The sequence below is a fragment of the Podarcis pityusensis genome (assembly GCF_964106645.2).
Source record: "Podarcis pityusensis genome assembly, chromosome: 10".
Taxonomy (NCBI): Eukaryota; Metazoa; Chordata; class Lepidosauria; order Squamata; family Lacertidae; genus Podarcis; species Podarcis pityusensis.
Window position 1 is genome coordinate 61,756,860 of NC_138035.1, and position 22,771 is coordinate 61,779,630.

Below are 22,771 nucleotides of genomic sequence, written 5' to 3' on the forward strand. Positions count from 1 at the left end.
GTGCAAGTAGATAAATAGGTACCGCTGCAGCGGGAAGGTAAGCAGCTTTCTGAGTGCCCTGGTTTCTGTCACAGTGTTCCATCATGCCAGAAGCCGTTTAGTCATGCTGGCCACATGACCCAGAAAGCTGTCTGTGGACAAACGCCGACTCCCTTGGCCTGAAAGACAGTCGCCCTCGACTGGACTTAACTGTCCAGGGGTCCTTTACCTTTTACTCCTGGTATGCAGGAGTGACCAGATCCCCTTGCTATTGTCTTTTAGATGTCTAGTCAACATACATTTGTTGTTTTTTAAAACGTTTGGATTGATCTAATAATTTTGTTGCTGGTTTTGTGTTTGATTTTGATTGTGTATTTAGTATTTAAGTCTGGGTTAAGTTTTGCAACTTTATAGAGTTGAAAGCTTTGTAGGCGGCAGTCGGATTTAGGTAGGGTAATACTATGTGAAGGACTAACTAAACCTGCACACCCAACTGAGGCCCCCCTTCTCTAAAGAGGTTCAGTTAGCTTCCTCTTTTTTGGGGAGAGTGGAAAGACTCTCTTTTATGATTTCCATGCATCTAATCTTCCCTATGTTCCCTATGTTTATAATCTCCTACTGTACTTTTGTCTTATTTTATTTTGACCTCTATCATTCTCTCTCCCCTTGCTGCCATTGTCATCAACGTTATGCTCCTGATTTTGGTTGTATTGGTGTTACTGTTATTTTATTTCTGTGTTTTAATTTAGAAGCCACTTTGGGTGTCCCTTTAAGCCTGAAAGGTGGGGTAGAAATTTCTAAATAAACCTGATGTTTTAAGCTGGGCAATGCCTTCACTGTGGTTTGTGTTTTTTAGCTATCCTTACCCACTGGCCTGCCTTCATCCTCTCCCATTTTGATGATTTTGAATTGTTAGCATATAGTAAGGATTAATTAGTTACGTTGCAAATCTCACCCCATTGACCTGGGGGTAAACACCCCATTGTATTCAGTAGAACTTACCTCTGAGTAAACATGGTTAGGATAAGCAAGTTAACTTGGCACTCATAATACTGTTTAAGGTTGGACTTTATCTATCCTACTTTTGAATATATTATATTCTTTGGATATATCCGGGAACATAAGCTCAGTTGTTCCGGGGGATGGGGAACAAAGGGGCATAGATTTAAAACATCATAATGCATAATAAAATCATGCTGTCTGATTATTAACTTACAAAGTGCACTTATTTATCTAGGTGAAATTTGGCTTCAAAGAATGGATCCTAGGAAGGGTTGAGTATACCCAAGTGAGTGACATACCACTAGGCTTGATCTTGCCATTGGTATTAATTCCCATGGTGGCTATTATCATCATCTCAATCTTCTGCTACAGGTAAGATGTGGTTATCAGTCATCAGATAATATTGAAATGCCGGAGGCAAAAGCTGATGGTGAAGGGAAATGGGTCTGCAGAGAAATATGAAGAAAATTATTTGTGATGATTCCCAGTGTTCACACATGCGGTTCTGTGTGAAATAGAATATCACATTGCTTCAGGGCTTTTTTTCCAACCCTCACTGATGCTAATCATCCTATGTCTTGGAGCTGTACATATGTGCAATCAAAGATATATTCTAAGCAGGATGTGGGGAAGATAGATGTGGTTAGCATTTCTTTCTGCCGGTTTTTGAAGGTTTCTAAATTTTAAGATGATTGGTTTACTGTGCATTTTCTGTACATGTCATGATAGGGGGTGGGTATGTATTGTATATCTTTAGTCAAAGCAAAGGCAGATGAATCTTTCTAACATGGTATTGAAAACAACAAAAGGTCATTATATCTGTCTTCAGAGAACAACTTCATGGAAGAAAATGGGTGACTTTTGAATGCAAAATACAGGTGTATTTTTGTAGGAAAGGATTAGGATGTTTAGGTTCCTACCACCTGTATTCAGGAATCTTTCCTGGAGGGGGGGCGGGGATCTATGCTGAACTCTGAGATCTTTATAATGTATATTTTTGCAAGGAGAGGTGTTGTTTTATATCTGAGTTATCTTATGAAAGACCAGAAAAATGAGCGGAGGTTATCAAATCTGTTTCGATTGCAGAAACCCAGAATATAAGTCACACAACTGAAAACTCCACAGGTTCTGTTTCTGTGCAGTGTCTGAACACATTTGCACCCTACAGGATACTCCAAGTGTTTCTTGTTCACAACTAGTCCCCCATGCTCAAAATTGTGTGTTTCCCTTCTGAATGAATACGTGTTAGAAAAACATATTCAGGAGGGAAAAACTGTGTAGAGGGTAATCTGAGTGGTTGTTACAGCAATGAGATTTAAATTGAAACTTGCACATGACTAATGTTGAAAGGCTGCAGCTAACCTGAGCATTAAGAACGGTATTGATAAAGCACGCAGCCATTAGTCCAGGTTCATAAACAACTGTGGAACAGGCCAGCAGCAATTATTACTCAACTTCATTCAACAGTTAATAGTTTTCTTTTGAATAAAATCCATTCTTTGAGGTAAATTTTTAAACAATCCTGGCTGCAGTAAAATCAATAGAGCCTTGTTAATTTTGTGCCAGCTTAAATTTCAGCCTATTGTTTTCTTTTCTTCTCCCCCACCCCTCTGCCTTCGCAGTTTTAAAAGATCAGGAGGAAAAAGACTGCGCTTCGGAAGATCCCTCTGGCCTTTGGCATGGCTGTGTTGTAAAATGATTTATTTTTACAGCCTGTAACTTTTCTGTACTCTCTGTTTCTATTCCTTATAGACGGCAAAGCGAACAAGCAGAACGAGAATACGAAAAAATTAAATCACAACTTGAAGGCTTGGAGGAAAGCGTCAGAGACCGGTGCAAAAAGGAATTTACAGGTATGACTTATACCTAATTTCTTGTGGGGCCTCCGGAGAAATCACAAGATGTGTCGAAATGCTGCCACTGTCTGCCTTAAACTGCCTTCTGAGGATATGCAGGAGGCGCAACCGTTCTAGATTACAGCGTGTTGACATGCGCATTGCATAGTCATGTGGCAATTAAATGCAAAGGCCGTCAAAAAGAGAATACAAAAAAGGAACCGACGGGGTTTGTTTTTTAATGTAAAAGGAAAAGAAGTACCTGGAACTAAATTGGCAACGGGGAGAAATAGGCCTCTTTCGCCCTGAAGATGTTCCTACTATAACGCAGTTTGCAGCAGCAGTTTGAAGTGGGGTGGCAGGTGAAGGAGCAATATGCTGAAACGGGGTACAAATGGCCACAACATTTTATTGGCTGCTGGTCACAGCGTTTGCCTAGGCATTAGACAAGGTTCCAGTCCTCAGGCAATCTATAACTACTGAACTGGCACAACCACGCTAACACACTAGAAAAACATTGTTGGGAGTAGTAGGAATCTTGGGCTCACCACTTTACAAACTGATACCATGGTCCTGTCCTGTAATTTGGGGGTGCGGCAGATGTGCCAGCTGTCAAACTGGGATGGGGCCCTGAATTGTCACCCTTATACCAGTGGGGAGCAAGGGAGTCCATCTCTGTTTACTCCTGCGGGAAGCCTCCAATTGCCCTGAGCGAGAAGTTGTGCCAGAAATATGGACCAATGTAGTTAAGCCATAGACTTAACAAGATTGTTGCGAGGAAGGCAGAAATCCTGCATTGCTCAGATAAGGCACACAGATATGAGTAAAATGCCTTTCCAACCCCATCAACTGGTAGCTAACAACAGCCTAGCTTTTCTACTTTGTTTTTTCCTCCTCCCACCCCTCCTTTGTATAACAACTTACCAGATGTCAAACTTTTGAGACATTTTGGTTAGTCCCAGTAAAGGTATTACCCAACTCTGGATTTTGGAGGGCTTCCCCCCACCCTTATGGACCAGTACAGCTAACTCTGCTTTTGCATCTTCTGCCAGCTCCTATCTAGTTTTTGGCCTGCTCCTTGCCCTAAAAATTGATCCTGTTTCTTCAGTTCTGTCCTTTTCCTTCAGTTCTGACTGTTTCACCAGACTGAGTTTGACTTGTAGCTTGGCGAGGACTTGCCAAAAAGGACCAGTGCTCACTGGTTATGTGACAGCCTGCTCTCTGACCATAGGGAATGTTTACAAAACAAAGAAAACAGGAGTAAATGAAAAATATTGCTGAGACAACAAGTTGATTGACTCTGAGTACTGGTCAGTCAAGAAACCAGAAGCCCTCTGTTCTGTGCCTTTGTAAGGTGACAAAGCGATTCATCCTCTCCTGTGTCAAAACTTAAAGGCTCTTTGATCAACCAGATGTGTTGTCAGTGATAACGGATGAACTATTTAACCTCCTTCCTTCCTGCCAATAGCCTAGTTGTACTTGCATATTGATCTTTGCTCCTTCATGTACTGTTCTATCTGCCATTTATATTTTAAAATGATAAAAAGAGAAACTTCAGACTTAACTGGCATAGCAGCTATGTCCCAACCCCAAATAAACGGACTAGCCTCTGATCTGTTCTCTCGGTTGCTTTATTAGGGACGGATTTTTAAATGAATTTCAAGCCTTAGAATTTGACTGTTTTTCGCATTTGCTTCCCTTAACTAACATTTGTTAGAGATGCAATTTGGCTCAAATGCTACAGTTCTTAAAAGAGAGAACCTTGGTTTAAAAAATCATAGCAGCTGCACAAAAATCCACTGTTCATTATTAGACCTTCATATTGAAAGAAAAATGAGAGCTTTTCATTGCCCTCTCATTTCTGAGCATTATGCATTCCTGCCATATCTTCATATGAACACTTTTGGGTGAAACCATCTTTTGTAATCTTACCAAACCCGTTAACATTGCTGTTCATGCTAAGACACCTTTAATCTTCTCTTTTTAACTTCTGCTCAGTCTTGGACACTAAAAATCCCATGAAGCAGTTTACCTCGGTGTGCACGATATTCCTGTGTGTGCACAGTAACAAATTCATTGAATGCTGACCCACGAATTCCCGATAATATATGTTTTATGGTTATAAATTGTCAGTGTTCTGTTTCTTTACATATCCTTGTACTTGATTCGCCGATATTCATGTACCACGTAGTAACATAAAGGTAAAGGTAAAGGTACCCCTGCCCGTATGGGCCAGTCATGTCTGACTCTAGGGTTGTGCGCTCATCTCATTTAAGAGGCCGGGAGCCAGCGCTGTCCGAAGACACTTCCAGGTCACGTGGCCAGCGTGACGAAGCTGCTCTGGTGAGCCAGCACCAGCACAGCACACGGAAACGCCGTTTACCTTCCCGCTATAAAGCGGTACCTATTTATCTACTTGCACTTAGGGGTGCTTTCGAACTGCTAGGTGGGCAGGAGCTGGGACCGAAAGACGGGAGCTCACCCCGCCGCGGGGATTCGAACCGCCGACCATACGATCGGCAAGTCCTAGGCACTGAGGTTTTACCCACAGCGCCACCCGCGTCCCACCACGTAGTAACGTAGTTTGCAATAAAAATGAAATTGTAACAGCCCTGTAATGAATTTTCAGCCTGCTAGAAATTCCACAGTTTAAAATGATGCAATAGTTAAAAACAACACAGAACAGCAGGAATAGCTTTGTGAAAGTGCAGTATTTCTATATCCAGTGAGGGGACCGGATGCATCCCTGTATCAAGGTCATTCCATACTATGTTTGACACTATGAAGAAAGGTTGGTCCTGTGCCCTTACTGCCATCAACTCTGTAAAGTTGGGGCCCACATTTCCTTCTGGACAACCTTCTGAGAGCACATGGCAGGGATGGATGGGGCCAAAGGCAAAATGGGTAGAGCAACAAACGTAAATGTTATCTTTGTACAGTGGGCTAGAGTCTACACATTCTCACAAACTCCTCTGCCCTCCACTCTGACACACGAGAGGCATCATCCGAGTGCAAGGACACATCCGAGTGCCAGGACACCAATGAGAGGTGAGGCCTCAGAAAATGTCCAAGAGACTTGAAGGGCCACATTGGGGCCCCAGGCCTGAGGTATCCTGCATAGAATAGGATGCTGAACATGGCTTTTGTCCCTAGTTCTAAGGACATAAGCTCCTTAAGATACACAGGGCCAAGACCAACACAGACAGAAACATAATTAAACATCAGGCATTAAAAACTTCCTGATACAGAACTGCCTTCATTTGTCTTCTGAAAGTTGTGTGGTTCTTTATCTCCTTGACATCTGATGGGAGGACACCACTGCCAAGAAGGCCCTCAGTGTCCGGCCTGGACATTGGGCCAGTGAGGTCTAATGGATATAGAGTTTAACATAGAAGTGAGACCTTGGTTCAAGGGCCTTACAACATGGCAGTCTCTTCATCTCAGTAGGTTTTCATAGAATCATAGAATCATAGAGTTGGAAGAGACCACAAGGGCCATCGAGTCCAACCCCCTGCCAAGCAGGAAACACCATCAGAGCACTCCTGACATATGGTTGTCCAGCCTCTGCTTAAAGACCTCCAAAGAAGGAGACTCCACCACACTCCTTGGCAGCAAATTCCACTGTCGAACAGCTCTTACTGTCAGGAAGTTCTTCCTAATGTTTAGGTGGAATCTTCTTTCTTGTAGTTTGGATCCATTGCTCCGTGTCCGCTTCTCTGGAGCAGCAGAAAACAACCTTTCTCCCTCCTCTATGTGACATCCTTTTATATATTTGAACATGGCTATCATATCACCCCTTAACCTCCTCTTGTATGGGAGACTACAACAATCCATATAATACCTTGAAATGTACATAGGATAAGTACAATACAGCATTCTTATGCTGTCCAATTAACAAGACCATTGGCTGCAGATAGTTTATAGCTCTAACTAGAATGCAAAATGCATTTACTCTCCAGTAAATAAAGTAATTTTCTCACAACTGTGTTCTAAATTGAAACTCCTGTCAAGATTATTTCTTCATGCAACTAATTCTGTTAAGCGAGCTTCCACTGGGAAAACAAGTTTTACTGTAAGGTGCAAATCTTGCTAAATGAGACCGAAATGGAAATGGAAGTAAAGTTGAAAGGGTGCTTCAGTTAAAAAATCAGGATATTGATGTTTCCCCCTTCAAAGTAGCAAAGGCTGAATCAATAGTTTATTTTCCACTGAAATCTTTAAAATGTTGCCTCTTGTAGATTTGATGATAGAAATGGAAGATCAGACAAACGATGTTAACGAAGCAGGAATTCCTGTGCTGGACTACAAAACATATACGGACAGAGTCTTCTTCCTGCCATCCAAAGATGGAGAAAAAGATGTCATGATCACTGGGAGGCTGGATATTCCTGAAGCTCGACGGCAAACCGTAGAACAGGCACTGAATCAATTCTCCAATCTGCTGAATAGTAAATCATTTCTCATTAATGTAAGTAAAAAGTGAAAGGTCCCTTTTGTCTCCTTGAAACGCATTTTTGCCTGATATATATTTACAACAACAAAATTAGTCTGCATATTTTTGCCATGTATATTTTGCAAAAGGCTGTGTGAACAATGTAAGTAATATCTCAAGTAGTTTGACACTGCTCCTGTCATTCCCTGTATGATATTGAGCTGAAATATTATTAGCTCCTTCCATGAACTATTCATATCCAATTTGATCACTGCACTAGCCATTTGGTGTGACAGTAAATAAAAGCAGTGTTTTAAAATGCCTAGATCTAAAAGTTATTTAAAAGAAAATTTCAATCTGAGAAAGAGTAAAAGGTTGTATATCTTATATAGATCATTTGTATCCTCTTTGAGACTTAACTGAGAAATGCTTTAGAAATCCCCGTTTCTCCCCTTTTTCCTTTAACAAAGGTGTCCCAAACATATGCACCAAATGGCAGTGTGATAGCTTATTGTTCAATGAAGTTTATTGTATTGCAAATGACAAACACAGTGCTGAATGGCGTAGTTAAACAAAGGCATCACTTCATTTGGCAAAAAATAAAATGCCAAGCTCTAGTTAGTACTGTTGCGGTATATTTTGCCCAAAGCCCTATTCCTACATTTATTCACATGTAAGTTACTTACTGAGACACGGGTGGCGCTGCGGTCTAAACCACAGAGCCTAGGACTTGCCGATCAGAAGGTCAGCAGTTCGATTCCCCATGACAGGGTGAGCTCCCGTTGTTCGGTCCCTGCTCCTGCCAACCTAGCAGTTCAAAAGCACGTCAAGTGCAAGTAGATAAATAGGTACTGCTCCGGTGGGAAGGTAAATGGCGTTTCCATGCGCTGCTCTGGTTTGCCAGACGCAACTTAGTCATGCTGGCCACATGACCCGGAAACTGTCTGCGAACAAACGCCAGCTCCCTCGGCCTATAGAGCAAGATGAGCACATAACCCCAGGGTCGTCTGCGGCTGGACCTAACTGTCAGGGGTCCCTTTACCTTTACCTTTTATGTTACTTACTTGTAGCAACAGGATCAGAGCCACACTTCTGACCCTAATTCTTTGCATCCCATTACTGTGCCACCTCAAATCTTCATTGGTTAAATCTGAGAGGGGAAACTTCACACAAGTGGAAAACCCGATATGGTGGATTTCCTGCTCAGTGGAAGCCCCTCTATGGAAGCAGCTGTTCATGCAAAGTGTTCCCTTTTCACACATCCATGTATACCCTACAATACCCTGCATACCTGATGTTTTTCTGTTTTGTTTGTTTAGTTCATTCACACATTAGAAAACCAAAGAGAATTCTCTGCCCGTGCAAAAGTGTATTTTGCATCTCTCTTGACTGTGGCTTTGCACGGGAAGCTGGAATACTATACGGACATCATGAGGACATTGTTTTTGGAGCTAATGGAGCAGTACGTTGTGGCCAAAAATCCCAAACTGATGCTCAGAAGGTAGGGAAGGTTTCTTCAGTTGCCCAGTTTCCATTGAAGTAAATGAAATAAAACTCCCATCATTTTTAACAGAGCACAACTTATTGTGTCTGTTGCTTCCCTTCTCAAATACATCTATTACTATTTGTGCACTGGGATTCTAAGAACTTTAGTACATATTTGAGAGTGTAAGAGTAGGGCTGGGAAGGTCTGGGTTCAAATCTCTACTCAGCTATGAAGCTCATTGGGTGACCTTGGGGCCAATCATTACATGTCTTTGCTTATTCTACCTTACTGTGCAGTTCTGAGAATACAATGGGAAGAGAAGAACCATGCACATTTTATCCTGCCTTGTAGTAACAGAGGATATAAAACATCCTTTCAGTGAGGAATGTGATGTATGTTCTCCTGTCATATGATAGAGAGACAGCCAGAGTTGTGAGCCTGTTTCCAGCAGGAAAAGCATCCTCCTCCAGACGTTTCTCTCAGATAGCTACGTTACAATAAAGACCCCAGAGATATTCTGTGGCATATTTGTTATAGCAATTAATTTAGTACTGATTGAACGATATTCTTAGGGTACTTCCCTATCGCTACTGGTATCAAAATACTACTACTTCTTTGGCGATCACTCGTAGCTGAGTAAGATTGTCTTCCATAAACATGATTTTAACGATGAGTCCGTAGGTGACTGTGGAGGCCCATTCTGGACCCACACGTCCCTCCACAGTGGGGACATTGGTTCCCGGGCAGGAGTTGATCACGGTGTGGATTTGCCAAGCGTGCCTTCTTCTTAGCTTATTTCTCCCTTTCATCCTGAGTTCAGATGTCTTCAAAGCCCATGACACCTTTGGTAAAGGCTGTTCTCCAACTGGAGCCTCACAGGCCAGTGTTTCCCAATTGTCGGTGTCTATACTATATTTTTTTAGATTTGCCTTGAGACAATCTTTAAACCTCTTTTGTTGACCACCAGCATTACGCTTTCCATTTTTAAGTTCGGAATAGAGTAGTTGCTTTGGAAGACGATAATCAGGCATCCGCACAACACCATCTATTTTCAACCTTATATTAGAAAGTAGAACTTCACATTGAGGGCTGCATGTCTTAATATACAGATTTTGCAATGTGCCAGGAAGACACCAACAAATTAACACTTAAATGGCTAAGGGGGAAAGAATACAATATTCTAAGTACGATACCATGTTTGCTCACAAAGTCAGTGGGAATGCGCATTACAAAACATGCCTATAATGAATCTACATGAGATTGTATGTACTGGTTAAGGAATATAGGACAGATTCTGGATTTTAGCTCTTGACAAATGCATGAATTCAGGCTGCACTAGCCATGTCGTTCAACAGTTATTTGTTCATTTGTTTCAGATCAGAAACTGTGGTGGAGAGGATGCTTTCTAATTGGATGTCAATATGTTTATATCAGTACCTCAAGGTAAAGTCTGAAATGCATGCACACTTTACACTTGCTGTGTTTTTGCATAATAACCAAACCACAGTTTGGTGTTACAAATAAGCCTCAGACTCATGTACTTCCATTTCCCTCATGGTGGAACTCATCCTGGAAGGATGAGTTCCAGCAAACCGTAGTTTGGTCTGCAACCCTTGTTTTCAGGCATCATCATCATCATCAAATCTTTATTGTGGCAAGTAGGGTGGGGTACAATCATTTAGAACAGGCATAGGCAAACTCGGCCCTCCAGATGTTTTGGGACTATAACTCCCATCATCCCTAGCTAACAGGACCAGTGGTCAGGGATGATGGGAGCTGTAGTCTCAAAACATCTGGAGGGCCGAGTTTGCCTATGCCCGATTTAGAATCTGTAAAACATTTTGGAAATCTGAAAAGTATTAAAACATAAGGTATATCTAAAGGACTATAAGAATCTAAAAGAAGGGTTAGGAGCAGTAAACAGATGTGGGAGAGCAGAAAAGGTTAGTATATAAAAGAATATAACTATCAATTTAGAGAGCACTCTGATGTGAGTGTTCATTAAATCTAGTTTGTGGCACAGGTCATCAGTTGTTTTCAGGCAAGTGCAAACCATAGCTTACTTATTTAGATAAAACTGAAAACTTCCAGGTGAGCATATGTGAACTTCAAGTTGGGAAGTGGCAGGCTACCAAACCCTGCTCACAACATCCCACTACATTACAGGTCCGCTTCCAGCCTTCCTGCAGTATAAAGATCTAAAGGACAAACCAAAGTGCGTTTAGGGGAACAGGCTTGGAAGCCTCCCTATGATCCAAAACCCAGATACAGTGGTACCTCTGGTTAAGTACTTAATTCATTCCGGAGGTCTGTACTTAACCTGAAACTGTACTTAACCTGAAACCTGTAGCACCACTTTAGCTAATGGGGCCTCCTCCTGCTGCTGCGCCACCGGAGCACGATTTCTGTTCTCATTCTGAAGCAAAGTTCTTAACCTGAAGCACTATTTCTGGGTTAGTGAAGTGTGTAACCTGAAGCGTATGTAACCTGAAGCATATGTAACCGAGGTACCACTGTAATGCAAAGTTCCCAATTGTGGGGAGGCTTCTGAGTGCATTCAGATTAATGTGCCTTCAGACCATCGTACTCAACCTGTGAAGGTCAGAAGCAGCCAGGGCATGCATAAATGTAAGTTGAGTTGCATGCCTGATCTGCCAGCTCCTTGCTTTCAGCCCACATGCCTCCAACTGCATGAATAAGGTTTATGGTTTGCAGCAAAATGGGATCAGAAGTTGCTAATCCCCATCTGCAAGAGGAAGGACAGAAGGTTTGTTCTCATAATGTCAGGTTAGGGTTCTGTGTTTGCTCAAACACTGCCACTGTTTATCTGTCAAAACATAGCTAATATTGACATTGTCTTCCCTCACCAATTTTTACAGGACAACGCAGGAGAACCTCTTTATAAGTTATTCAAGGCTATCAAACATCAAGTGGAAAAAGGCCCTGTGGATGCTGTGCAAATGAAGGCCAAATACACACTGAATGACACCGGTTTGCTGGGAGACGATGTAGAGTATTCACAACTGGTGCGTAACTTTTATAGACCTTTCTTTCAGGAAATTGGTAAAATGGAATCCTTCTGAAATGCATCATTCCCTATTACCCAGCTGGTGTGGGTTTGGGGGGGGGGTTGCTTTTGTTTTGTTTTTGTAAAACATAGATAATGGAGAAGTGCCATAGGGCCAAAAAATAACGATAAAGTAATTAATTTTGTTGCCCTGACTTGAACACAATAATTTGACATGAAGCCTTTGGTATTTTAGTGGATTAACCCAAAGAAGAAAAGGTAATGGCATATTCAAATGTGAAGTCTCTCTTCCAAAAGAATAAACACAAATTAACAACTCAGATGACATAGACAGTTTTTTAAAAAGGGGACTAGATAAATGAAACATAGTAGGTTCCTCAATAGCTGTTAGCCGTAATGGCCTGATTGAATTGAATCTCCATGTTCAGATACAGTATGGCACTGGGTGGAACAAAAGGGTTGATGCCTTCATTTCAGAGCTGTGAAATTCTGGGGAGTACCGATCACAGACGGACCCGTTGATCTGGTCCAGGAGAGTTGTGTTTAAGCTGCTCCTTAATCTGCTGTGAATTTTATAATGTCCTAGCTTTGCGGTCTCTCTTCGCCCATTATAAATTGCATTCCCGCCCATACTCTTCTAACCAACATTCCATCAGTAGCCAGCATGTTCTGCTCAAGTCCTTTGCTGTCCATCGAGCAGAAGGCTCACTTAGCCAGATGGCACAGCGGGAGTTGTGCTGTTCATACTGGCATGGTTAGGTTTTCACGTGACCCGCCATTTGGGAGGAATCTGAGAGCCAAGGGACGTGGTGGCGCTGTGGGTTAAACCACAGAGCCTAGGGCTTGCCGATCAGAAGGTCGGCGGTTCAAATCCCCGCGACGGGGTGAGCTCCCGTTGCTCGGTCCCTGCTCCTGCCAACCTAGCAGTTCGAAAGCACGTCAAAGTGCAAGTAGATAAATAGGTACTGCTCCGGCGGGAAGGTAAACGGTGTTTTTGTGCACTGCTCTGGTTTGCCAGAAGCGGCTTAGTCATGCTGGCCACATGACCCGGAAGCTGTACACCGGCTCCCTCAGCCACTAAAGCAAGATGAGCGCCACAACCCCAGAGTCGATCACGACTGGACCTAATGGTCAGGGGTCCCTTACCTGAGAGCCAAGTATCTCTGCATCAAATATGCAGGTTTGTTTGTTTGTTTGTTTGTTTGTTTGTTTGTTTGTTTGTTTGTTTAAAAATCCCTCTTGAGAAGTTGGTTTTGGGGAGAAATCCCCCATTGGCTGCAATAGGGAATTTCCTCTGGATTCAGAGGAGGGATTAAAATTCCTTAGGCCTGAAGCAGGGGAGGAAGGCATTAAATTTCCCTCCACCATGCCTGATTTAGCTGAGATCCCTGCACTGCAGGGGGTTGGATTGGATGACCCTTGGGGTCCCAATTCTGTGATTCTGTACAAAGGCACATACTACATCGCATCTCGTTCGGCTCCGACTTGCTTATGAAAGATTTAAAAACGTAGTGTATACGAACAGACCATGGGACTGGACTTTGCAGAAGTGTGCTGTCATATTCTTCATCTAGAAAAACCACACTGCTGGGGAAATTCTCCCAAGTTTATTGGCATTACTAGAAACGATTTCATTTTGTTTGACAGCGACTTGTGCAATGGCACAACTGTGGCATCAGAAGAAACTTAATAAAAAACACTTACAAAGTGCTGTTTGAAAGCACATTTAATATATTTTTCAGGAAAGAGAAAATTGGGGGAGTATGGGAAGAGCAAGGAGTTTGTAAGACTTTTAGACATAGTATATAACTTTTCAAATACTGACAGTTCAAATCAAGGGGAAAGAGGAGGCATATATTTTAATAAAAGAAAAATAAAACAGCATGGGAAAACAGCCAGCACTGCTGTTTTGAGTGAACAGAAGAGTGCAAGCAAAACTCACCCCATCCCTCAGTCTCTTTATGCTGTTATAAATATATGGCATGTGTTAATATATATACGGAGCCCTGAACATCTTGGGTCCAGAATGCCTTAAGGACTTCCCTGAGCCCTTATATCCCAGCTTGATTGCTGAGAACATCCAGAAAGAACTCTGTTAGCTGTCCACCATGTTTCAGAAGCCCAGCCAACCTCAACTAGAAGTTGGGCGTTCAATGTCACCATCCTGTGCCATGGAATACTTTTCTAACCAAGATTTAGTAGGAAAACCCACAAATGATTTCCAGGCGTCACTTGATTAGACATGTTAATGATTATTTGGATTATTTGGGATTTTTAAACAGTATTTTATTGAATATATTGTATACCTCCTTGATATTTTTCATGAATTGGTAGTATATAAATACTTCTATAAATGAATAAAAATAAAGAGTCTGGGGTTTTTTTGTTTTACTATTTGATTGGTTACTAATATTCATGGGTTGGCCCAAATACTGTCTAACTCCAAAAGTTCACTTAGGGACCCATCAAGACCCTCTTGGAGTCGGTCTCTTTCTCTTTCTCTTTCTCTTTTATTTCCCTCAATCTTTTCTTCTACCACCCCAGTTCTGTTCTGCTGGTGCTGAATAACCATTCAGCATTGTGTCTATGGGTGGAAGACAGAAAATAAATATATTGCCACATATATTTTCTTGGTTATTAGAATTGTGTGCTTTCCCAGTCCTTTCGGTCTGAAAAGCAGAGGACCCTAATAGCAGGAAAAGTAATTGCTAGCAAAGTTAATTACCAACATTAATCTGCCATACCATTTAATCAGGTATGTATAAATGCTCCCTTTCTTGCCAATATGATAAGTGGCAGTCTTGTGGACCCAAGGTCAGTATTTGGGGACATTTCCCTAGGCTAGTTCAGTGCAGCCAGAACCCTTAAATACTGTATAGGGATAGGGAAATATAGGAAATACAGCTTGGTTAATCCAAAGCTGTAATTTGGAATGAAACTCATACTGATACATATGCGAGCAGAAAAGGGTTGATCAAGATAGTTTTCTTGCCTGCCCCTCACTATGAGTATCAGGGCAGGTTATAGCACATAAAAACAAAATACAATTATAGCTGCAGTAAGATTTTAAAAAATTATAATCATAATCAATATAAATCAATATAAAAATTATAATCATAATCAATATATGACTCTGTAGACTAAATGTGCCACCTGTAATTACAGGCTTAAATACCTATTATTTAAAATTGATAGATGCTACATGCTTGAAGATTCTGTAGTCCTATAAGAACAGGAATGTCTCTGGAACCAAAAAAAAAAGCACTTTCTCTTTTGTTTTGAAAGTGCAATAAATTTTTAAAATGTGAATTTCTTCTGTTTAAGAAATTCATTATTTAAGCAGCCACGGATGGTAGATAGTTCTAATAACTTGTATCTGTTTGAAACCTGCTTTTAAGAAGTCCCCAAGATCCAGTACCAGTGGTATAGAAATACACTGTATTTAAGAACATCCACTGAAGGCTCTTTTCTGTATACTCAGAATAGGGAAAATGGTGTGGAGACTGAAATGGCTCATTGACTATTTTTTTTCTCACCTTGTCTTTTTTTTTTATGGAGATGAGGGCATACAAGGTTTTGTACAGGTGTCTAAATTTTTGATCTTTTGGAATTAATAAGTACAAGCATTGATTTTTCCCCCCTTGTCTAATTTGTATAACCATGTTATTTCCTACCCTTCAGACTGTGAATGTGATTGTACAAGATGAAGGCACAGAATCCGTACCTGTAAAAGTGCTCAACTGTGATACTATTTCTCAAGTGAAAGAAAAGATCATTGACCAAGTCTATCGAAATCTGCCTCATTCGCACTGGCCAAAGCCTGATAATGTCGTTCTTGGTATGTTTAGGTTCTGCTTCTTTTATTAATGCCATTTAATAAATGCATTGGTGTCAAAAGGGGATACTAACAGGAAGGACCTAGATTTAGCAAGCTCTTGTACTCTTGTTCTTTTATATTTGTATTAATAAATTATTTTAAATATTGACCTAAATGGAAAACCTTTGGTTTAAAATATTTTGGACCTATTCACAAAGAAGTTACGTAATAGTCTATAATTCGGCTTAGTTGTCAACGGAACAAAGACCTGTTAACAGGTTAGTTTCTTTGTTTCATACAAATTATATACTGCTTGTTTGTAAAACAACAACAACAACAACAATACTTCAAAGCAGTTAAGTGATCAAAAGTAAGCTTACTCATCATGACTAACAAACAGAAATGCCTTAAAGGAACTTAGTCTCAGTAATTCTGTATATGTATTCTGAAAAGCTGGACCCATAAATAAGCTGTTCACTTTGCTACTTGTGTTATGAGTCACTGTTCAAGATTTTGACTCTTTTTACAGCACTGTTTTTTGGGAGATGTGTTTCGGGGTAAATCACTGCATGCAAACTAGTTTTGCATTTTTCATATTTTGTTCAGGAGATGAAGACGATTTGTTTTTCTTTTAAAGCAGGGCTAATTTGGGGGTAGGGTAGAGAGCAGATATTGGGAACCTTTGCAATGCTTCAGCAGTTTACTAAATGGAAAACTCATTTCGGATCTGAATTATGTTTAGTTGCACACCGATACAATATACAATGTGTTGTTGTTTTCTCGTAATTGCTCCTCAGAGTGGCGTCCGGGCTCTACTGCACAGATACTCTCCGACTTGGATTTAACGTCCCAAAGAGACGGCAGGTGGAAACGCATCAATACCCTGATGCACTATAATGTAAGGAAGTTGTTTGTATCTGTTGATTGCTTTTTGGTAACACACAGCTTTTCTTTTTTTAAAAAAACTGGCTGAGACAACGTGTACTCCTTCTCCTATCAAATCTATGAGTAGATCTTTTCTGCTGCCTTTGCAAAGGCCAGACTATAAATCCTAAAAGGTTCCAAAAATACGTTGGCATTTGCTGCAACTGGGCGATTATGGAGTGCCTCATCAGTTAGGAGGACAAGATACAGCCTCTTTTGAAACCGAGGCATATTCTTTGCTCGGGATAAAAGTTAGCTTTGTATATTGCCAGTACTCAAGACTGACTGTCAATTATGCCCAAGGCAAGATGCGCTTCCCGTAACACTTTCATACTTCACAAATGCAATGCATCTTCTCTGCTCTTTAGTGAGTTTCAGTTTCCCGTAGTTCAGAGAATCTGAAAGACTGAATTTTGAGTTGCGCGATGGATTTTTCTTCTTATTTAAAAAAATAGTCACTAGATTATAACTCTTGATTCTCTGACACAGCATCTTTCCCAGCTCACTTCAAACCTAGACACAGCTTTACGTACACAAATGAATGTATATCTGGAGTGCCCCTTCCATTATGAAATGAAGGAATAAATCTTTTTGTCTGCAAGTGCTCCATGTGGACATCTTAATGAACAATTTGAAACGATGTAAGGAAAGGAATGAGTTTGTGAGGGATAGTGAATTGATTCCCTACACACACATTGTATGCACTGCTTGAATAGGAAGTACCATATTTTTCACTCCAAAAGGCGCACCAGACCATAGGGCGCACCTACTTTTTTGGGGGGGAATTCAAGAAAAAAAATATGCAGCTCTTGGGGGCTTTTGCCGGAGGTGGGGGAAGTGAGGGAGCCGCGCTCTGTCCCTTTCCCCAACTCCCAGAAAAGCCAGGGATAGCCGCGTGAAGCCTCCCCAGGATAGTGGGATAAAGGCTCCCCACTGCCCTGCGGAGGCTTTGCAGAAGCTAAAACAGCTAGAAGGAGCACTGCGCAGTGCTCTCTCTCGCTGTTCTGGCTTCTGGAGCAGCCTTTCTGCTGCTCCCCGACCTGCCTGCTCTTTGGGGCTGGTGGTGGCGGAAAGCCGGGCTTCCCCCACCGCCAGCCCCAGGGACCACACATTCGCTCCATAAGACATACAGACATTTCCCCTTAGATTTTAAGAGGAAAAAAGTGCGTCTTATGGAGCGAAAAATACGGTAGATGTTTTGCAGAAGTAAGATTTACTTTGGATGTTCTTAGCAATTCCCTCCTGTGCATTTTGTTAAAGGTACGGGACGGTGCTACTCTCATCTTGTCAAAAATGGGGGTCTCCCAACAGCCAGAGGACCATCAGCAAGACATGCCAGAGGAAAGTGAGTATGATCTGTTACTCCTCTAAAGGCCTCAGAAGAGCACTCAACATATTACCAGTGGGTAATGCTAATGTTGCCCTGTTCTGATTTGGCCCTCGTGGCTAAAGCTGTATTTTGCTATGCAGGAACAGAGTGGTTTCGTGATTGCCAATAGTACCTTAAGAGATCATTCTATTACTTAACATAAGTTCTAAGGATATTGATTTTGTTTTTAGTTAGTTAAATTTTCTCTTTCCACCAGTTGTGCCCATTTTTTATCATGTGCTTCCTAAACACGTCGGCTGCAGCATTCAGATATTTGCATGTTGCTCAATGGTCCTGCCCTTGTGGGAGTTTTTTAAACATTTGCCTTTACAGTGGTACCTTGGGTTACAGGCGCTTCAGGTTACAGACTCCGCTAACCCAGAAATAGTACCTCAGGTTAAGAACTTTGCTTCAGGATGAGAACAGAAATTGCGCAGTGGTGGCAGCGGTAGGACCCATTAGCTAAAGTAGTACCTCAGGTTAAGAACAATTTCAGGTTAAGAACGGACCTCCAGAACGAATTAAGTTCTTAACCCGAGGTACCACTGTATTACTATTTCATATCACATTCTTCGAGGGATATTCCGGTGGATATTCATTCATGGAACTAATTAGAGTCATTCCAGTTTAGCATCATCCGTGCTCAGCATCAGATGCTTCTAGCATTCATTAGGCCCACAATAGAATGGGCTAGAAATTTGTGCCTATGTACAGGCAGTCTGGTTTTGCCCAGTTGGTTTTTGAAGCTATTAAAATATCACTGAAATATTCAGCGTTATGAAGACTTGGGCTGTGTCAATTCCTGGGGACTGCAATGTGTCTTATACTAAGCTCTGTGTTGATGGACGTTATAAGTACACCCACACTAGTGAAAGTTGTGCCAACCTAGGCTGAGGGGCAGGAAGTAGGTGTAGCTTCTAACTACAAGCATTCCCCAAGGGCACTACTTTTATTACTTCCTATGAAAGTAATAAAAGGGGCGCGGGTGGCGATGTGGGTTAAACCACAGAGCCTAGGACTTGCCGATCAGAAGGTCGGCGGTTCGAATCCCAGCGACGGGGTGAGCTCCCATTGCTCGATCCCTGCTCCTGCCAACCTAGCAGTTTGAAAGCACGTCAGAGTGCAAGTAGATAAATAGGTACTGCTCCGGCGGGAAGGTAAATGGCGTATCCGTGCACTGCTCTGGTTTGCCAGAAGTGGCTTAGTCATGCTGGCCACATGACCCGGAAGCTGTACACCAGCTCTCTTGGCCAATAAAGCGAGATGAGCGCCGCAACCCCAGAGTCGGTCACGACTGGACCTAATGGTCAGGAGTTCCTTTACCTTTACCTATGAAAGTAAAGCAAAGACATTTATGCGAAACTGGAGTCAAGGCATCTCCTTAGATTCAGTGCCCACATAATGATAGGGCCAGTCCTGATTTGGGCTGTAATAAGTCATGCCTTTGACACATTCATCATTCTTTAGACCAGAGACTACATGATTCCTGGTGGTATGGAATTTAAATGCACAACCTGTGCAGAAATAGGCATTGTGTTTTGTAATGCATCCCAGCAGGTCCCTTGTCCTGATGTCTGCCAATGGGAAGCAGGCTGAGTTTTAAGCCTGTTGGTCAGATAAATCTTCTGCATTTTCAACATCTGTGGGTTTTTTCTGTGTGGGCAAAGCCTGGAATATTGGATATTAGCATTCATTCCTTATTTGGGACCCAATATGATGAGGCTTTTTGTCCTCTGGCTCCTACTATGACAGGGAACAAGTTTGATAAAGGGCACTCTCTCTAAAGGTTCTTTGGAACTGGTGTGTCAATAGCATTTCAGTTCTTTGAGGAAAGCAGTTGCCTGGTTGTTTTTTTATGTGTTACTGCTTTCTAAATGCGGTTACTTAAATGCAAATTGATGATAAAAGCTTTCCAGAGTTTGTCAATCCATTTTTTAAAGTTTCTATTCTTTGTGGGTTACATAAATAAAATTGAAAATGAAAAAGTAGGTTTCTCGGGTTTGTGTATAGATGCACAGATGAAAATATATCTTGAAACCAAGAGGCCGTTTGAACCAGGATCTACTTAGCGATAGACTAAAAGCAGGAAATTCTGGTAACATGTATGCTGAGAGCTGTATCAGGTAGCAAAAATGATCTATTGAGTTTCAAAGATGAAGGCTTCCAACCACTCAGTGCCCTTTTTTTGCACAGGAAATAGCTTTCAGGGGAATTCTGGAAAGGTAATATTTCATTCCTAGCTAATGTTTCTTTTCATTAGTGCTTAGGTCTCTTAGAATTATCCAAAGCCAGCTTGTTTATTTGGAAAGCTGTAAAATGTTAGAGAGCCAGTGGAGAGCTAGAGCTTGAACCGACAATGATTTGTGGAGTTCTTTGTTGCGTAAAAGGAAAATAAATGTTCCCCCACCCCAGAAAAAAAAGCAACATGCTGTTATGAGGCCTGAATACAGAGCCCACCTCTGCCAATTTTACAAAAAAAAAAATGACTTGAAAAGGACTTTTGTATGCTTAGGTTTGGCTGTTTTTATTGAAGTCATTTCATATGAACCTAGACTTTTTAAAGTTGGTTTCCACTAATAATATACAAAGAGAATGGGTTTACATCTCTTTCCAAAAAAATGTGGAACGATGTCCAAATCCTTTAGAAATAGTTCTTTCTTTCTTTCTTTCTTTCTTTCTTTCTTTCTTTCTTTCTTTTTCTAGACAGTGATGTGTCAATTGATTATAAAGTCTAGAGAATTAAGTGCAGTAAAATTTTGCATTGCCAAATGACATGATGGAATGAATGGGAGTTTCACAAATGTGCAACTCCCATGGCATTCCTGTTCTTTTCAGTGGGACTTGGAAAGAAATTAGTTTGATTTATCCCCATTTTTTATTTTTATTTTTCATCTCAGTTCACAAATAAAGATTGGTTAGTCTGGACTTTCTTCGAATTCCTTCTCCTGCCAATGATCTTTATTACATTGGCAGTAATAAGCAAGTATTTTGTGTAGCGCTTTAGGGTGCTCAGAATGTACATTACATTGGTAGCCTATATCTTTGTAAGGAAGATTGGTATTATCACCATGTGAGAGAAAGCAGCTTTTCTAATGCCGTCTGATACGAGATTTGAAGAGGAAACTTAGCTGGCATCTCCAGCTCCCCGTAATCCAGTAGCAGTCAGTGAAGTGGCCCAGATGGGTCATTGGTGTTTACCGTTGGAGTGTCGTGGGTACAGGGCCATCTTACCCATAAGCGCTAGGGGTGTGGGGCACCCGAGCGCTGGGCTCTCAGGGGCACCAGCCAAGAGTCCAGGGCCTGAGAGTTGAGTCTGGGGAAGAGCCACTGGCGGAGGAAGAGGAGTGCGGGAGGAGCCCCTGGCAGTGTGATCCTGGTGGGGCACCATCGTGGCTGCCCCCCTGCCTGTGCTGGGCGCCATGCCCCCAGGACATGTGCCACGGCCCTACGTGATGAGTCAGCGTCATGAAATTTGGGGAGCTGCCTCGTTGGTCTATAGCCAACTCGTATAAAGAGGTACAGTTGACTTAAGAAGACTGCTTTATGATGTTGCAACTGGACTGCAACTGGAATAAAGCCCTACTTAAAATACAGCTTGACTCCCGAGTGCTTCATGTGGGGCTTCCATACATCACTACAGTGAGCAGCTCAGTGTGGTGTGTCACTGCAGGAGTGTTGGACTGCCTCTACCACCACATGCCGCACAGCGCTGCCCTCCCCATGCTTCTCCGCAACAGGCCAACATCTCAACCTCCCTGGAAATGGTTAAAATTTCAAAGCATGCCTCGTAGGGAAAAGAGAGTGAGGGAAAACACGCCCAGAAGGGGAAAGTTCTGACACGCAAAAATAGAGTTCAGAGGTATGCAGAATTCTGATGCACACATGGGACAAGAAAGTGGGGACAGTTTCTACATCATATACAGTGGTACCTCGGGTTAAGAACTTAATTTGTTCTGGAGGTCTGTTCTTAACCTGAAACTGTTCTTAACCTGAGGTACCACTTTAGCTAATGGGGCCTCCTGCTGCCGCCGCGCTGCTGGAGCACGATTTCTGTTCTCATCCTGAAGCAAAGTTCTTAACCCGAGGTACTATTTCTGGGTTAGTGGAGTCTGTAACCAGAAGCGTCTGTAACCCAAGGTTATTGCTGAATGTGCCACACTCCAAATCCCATTAGATAAATGGACAATTCCTTATTGTTGCTGGGAATAGGAAGCTCCCACTCATTTAGAGGCCTGTACAGGAGTTGCAATTCTGCCCTGGAGCTCTAGTAGACTGCACTTGTGTTTTAAAGCATTGTGTTGTTTTTTTAAGGTTAACTCAGCTTCTTCGCTTTGGCAAATAAGACCTGAGCAAGTATGTTGAAAAAAAGCATCAGCACGTTTGTTAGTTCGGCACCTTCATGTTTATGAAATGCAAATAATATTAATTACAGGCAACTAAATATGCAGATTAGTCACAGTCCTCTGGCACATGATTCATGGCATGGCAATCGGCGCACGGCCAGTGGATTTAATTTTAATGTGATTGTTTTGAAATGTGTCACTTTTGCTATTTTCAGGGCGTGCATTGTTGGAAGAGGAAAATAAGATCTGGCATCTAGTTCGGCCGGCAGATGAAGTTGATGAAGGCAAATCAAAAAGAGGAAGCATGAAAGAGAAGGAGAGAACCAAAGCTATTACAGAAATCTACCTGACAAGACTCCTCTCTGTGAAGGTAGGATTGAGACATCAAGTTAAAATTGCCATCGTCTCTAGGAGGTACTCGTAATTTGGGGTGTTAAGTGTAAATAGTAACTTACTGTGTGGAATCCTTCTTTAGGGCTCAGATTTAATTTATAAACAATAGCTTTCTCTTGTGTTTATGAGTGTGTATTTTTAGTTACATAAATAATAGACTTTG

General features: G+C 41.8%; 1 protein-coding gene across 3 annotated transcripts in view; it reads left to right on the forward strand.

The window, feature by feature from the left end:
• Positions 1-22,771, forward strand: part of PLXNB2 (plexin B2) — a 347,788-nt gene that overhangs the window by 310,813 nt on the left and 14,204 nt on the right. For all 3 annotated transcript variants that reach the window (XM_081023406.1, XM_081023404.1, XM_081023405.1), the window contains exons 23-32: positions 1,217-1,353; positions 2,734-2,834; positions 7,055-7,284; positions 8,568-8,749; positions 10,111-10,177; positions 11,614-11,760; positions 15,444-15,600; positions 16,377-16,477; positions 17,764-17,848; positions 22,431-22,585. In XM_081023406.1, the coding sequence (XP_080879532.1) occupies positions 1,217-1,353; positions 2,734-2,834; positions 7,055-7,284; positions 8,568-8,749; positions 10,111-10,177; positions 11,614-11,760; positions 15,444-15,600; positions 16,377-16,477; positions 17,764-17,848; positions 22,431-22,585 (1,362 nt within the window). The remainder of the gene's footprint in view (positions 1-1,216; positions 1,354-2,733; positions 2,835-7,054; positions 7,285-8,567; positions 8,750-10,110; positions 10,178-11,613; positions 11,761-15,443; positions 15,601-16,376; positions 16,478-17,763; positions 17,849-22,430; positions 22,586-22,771) is intronic.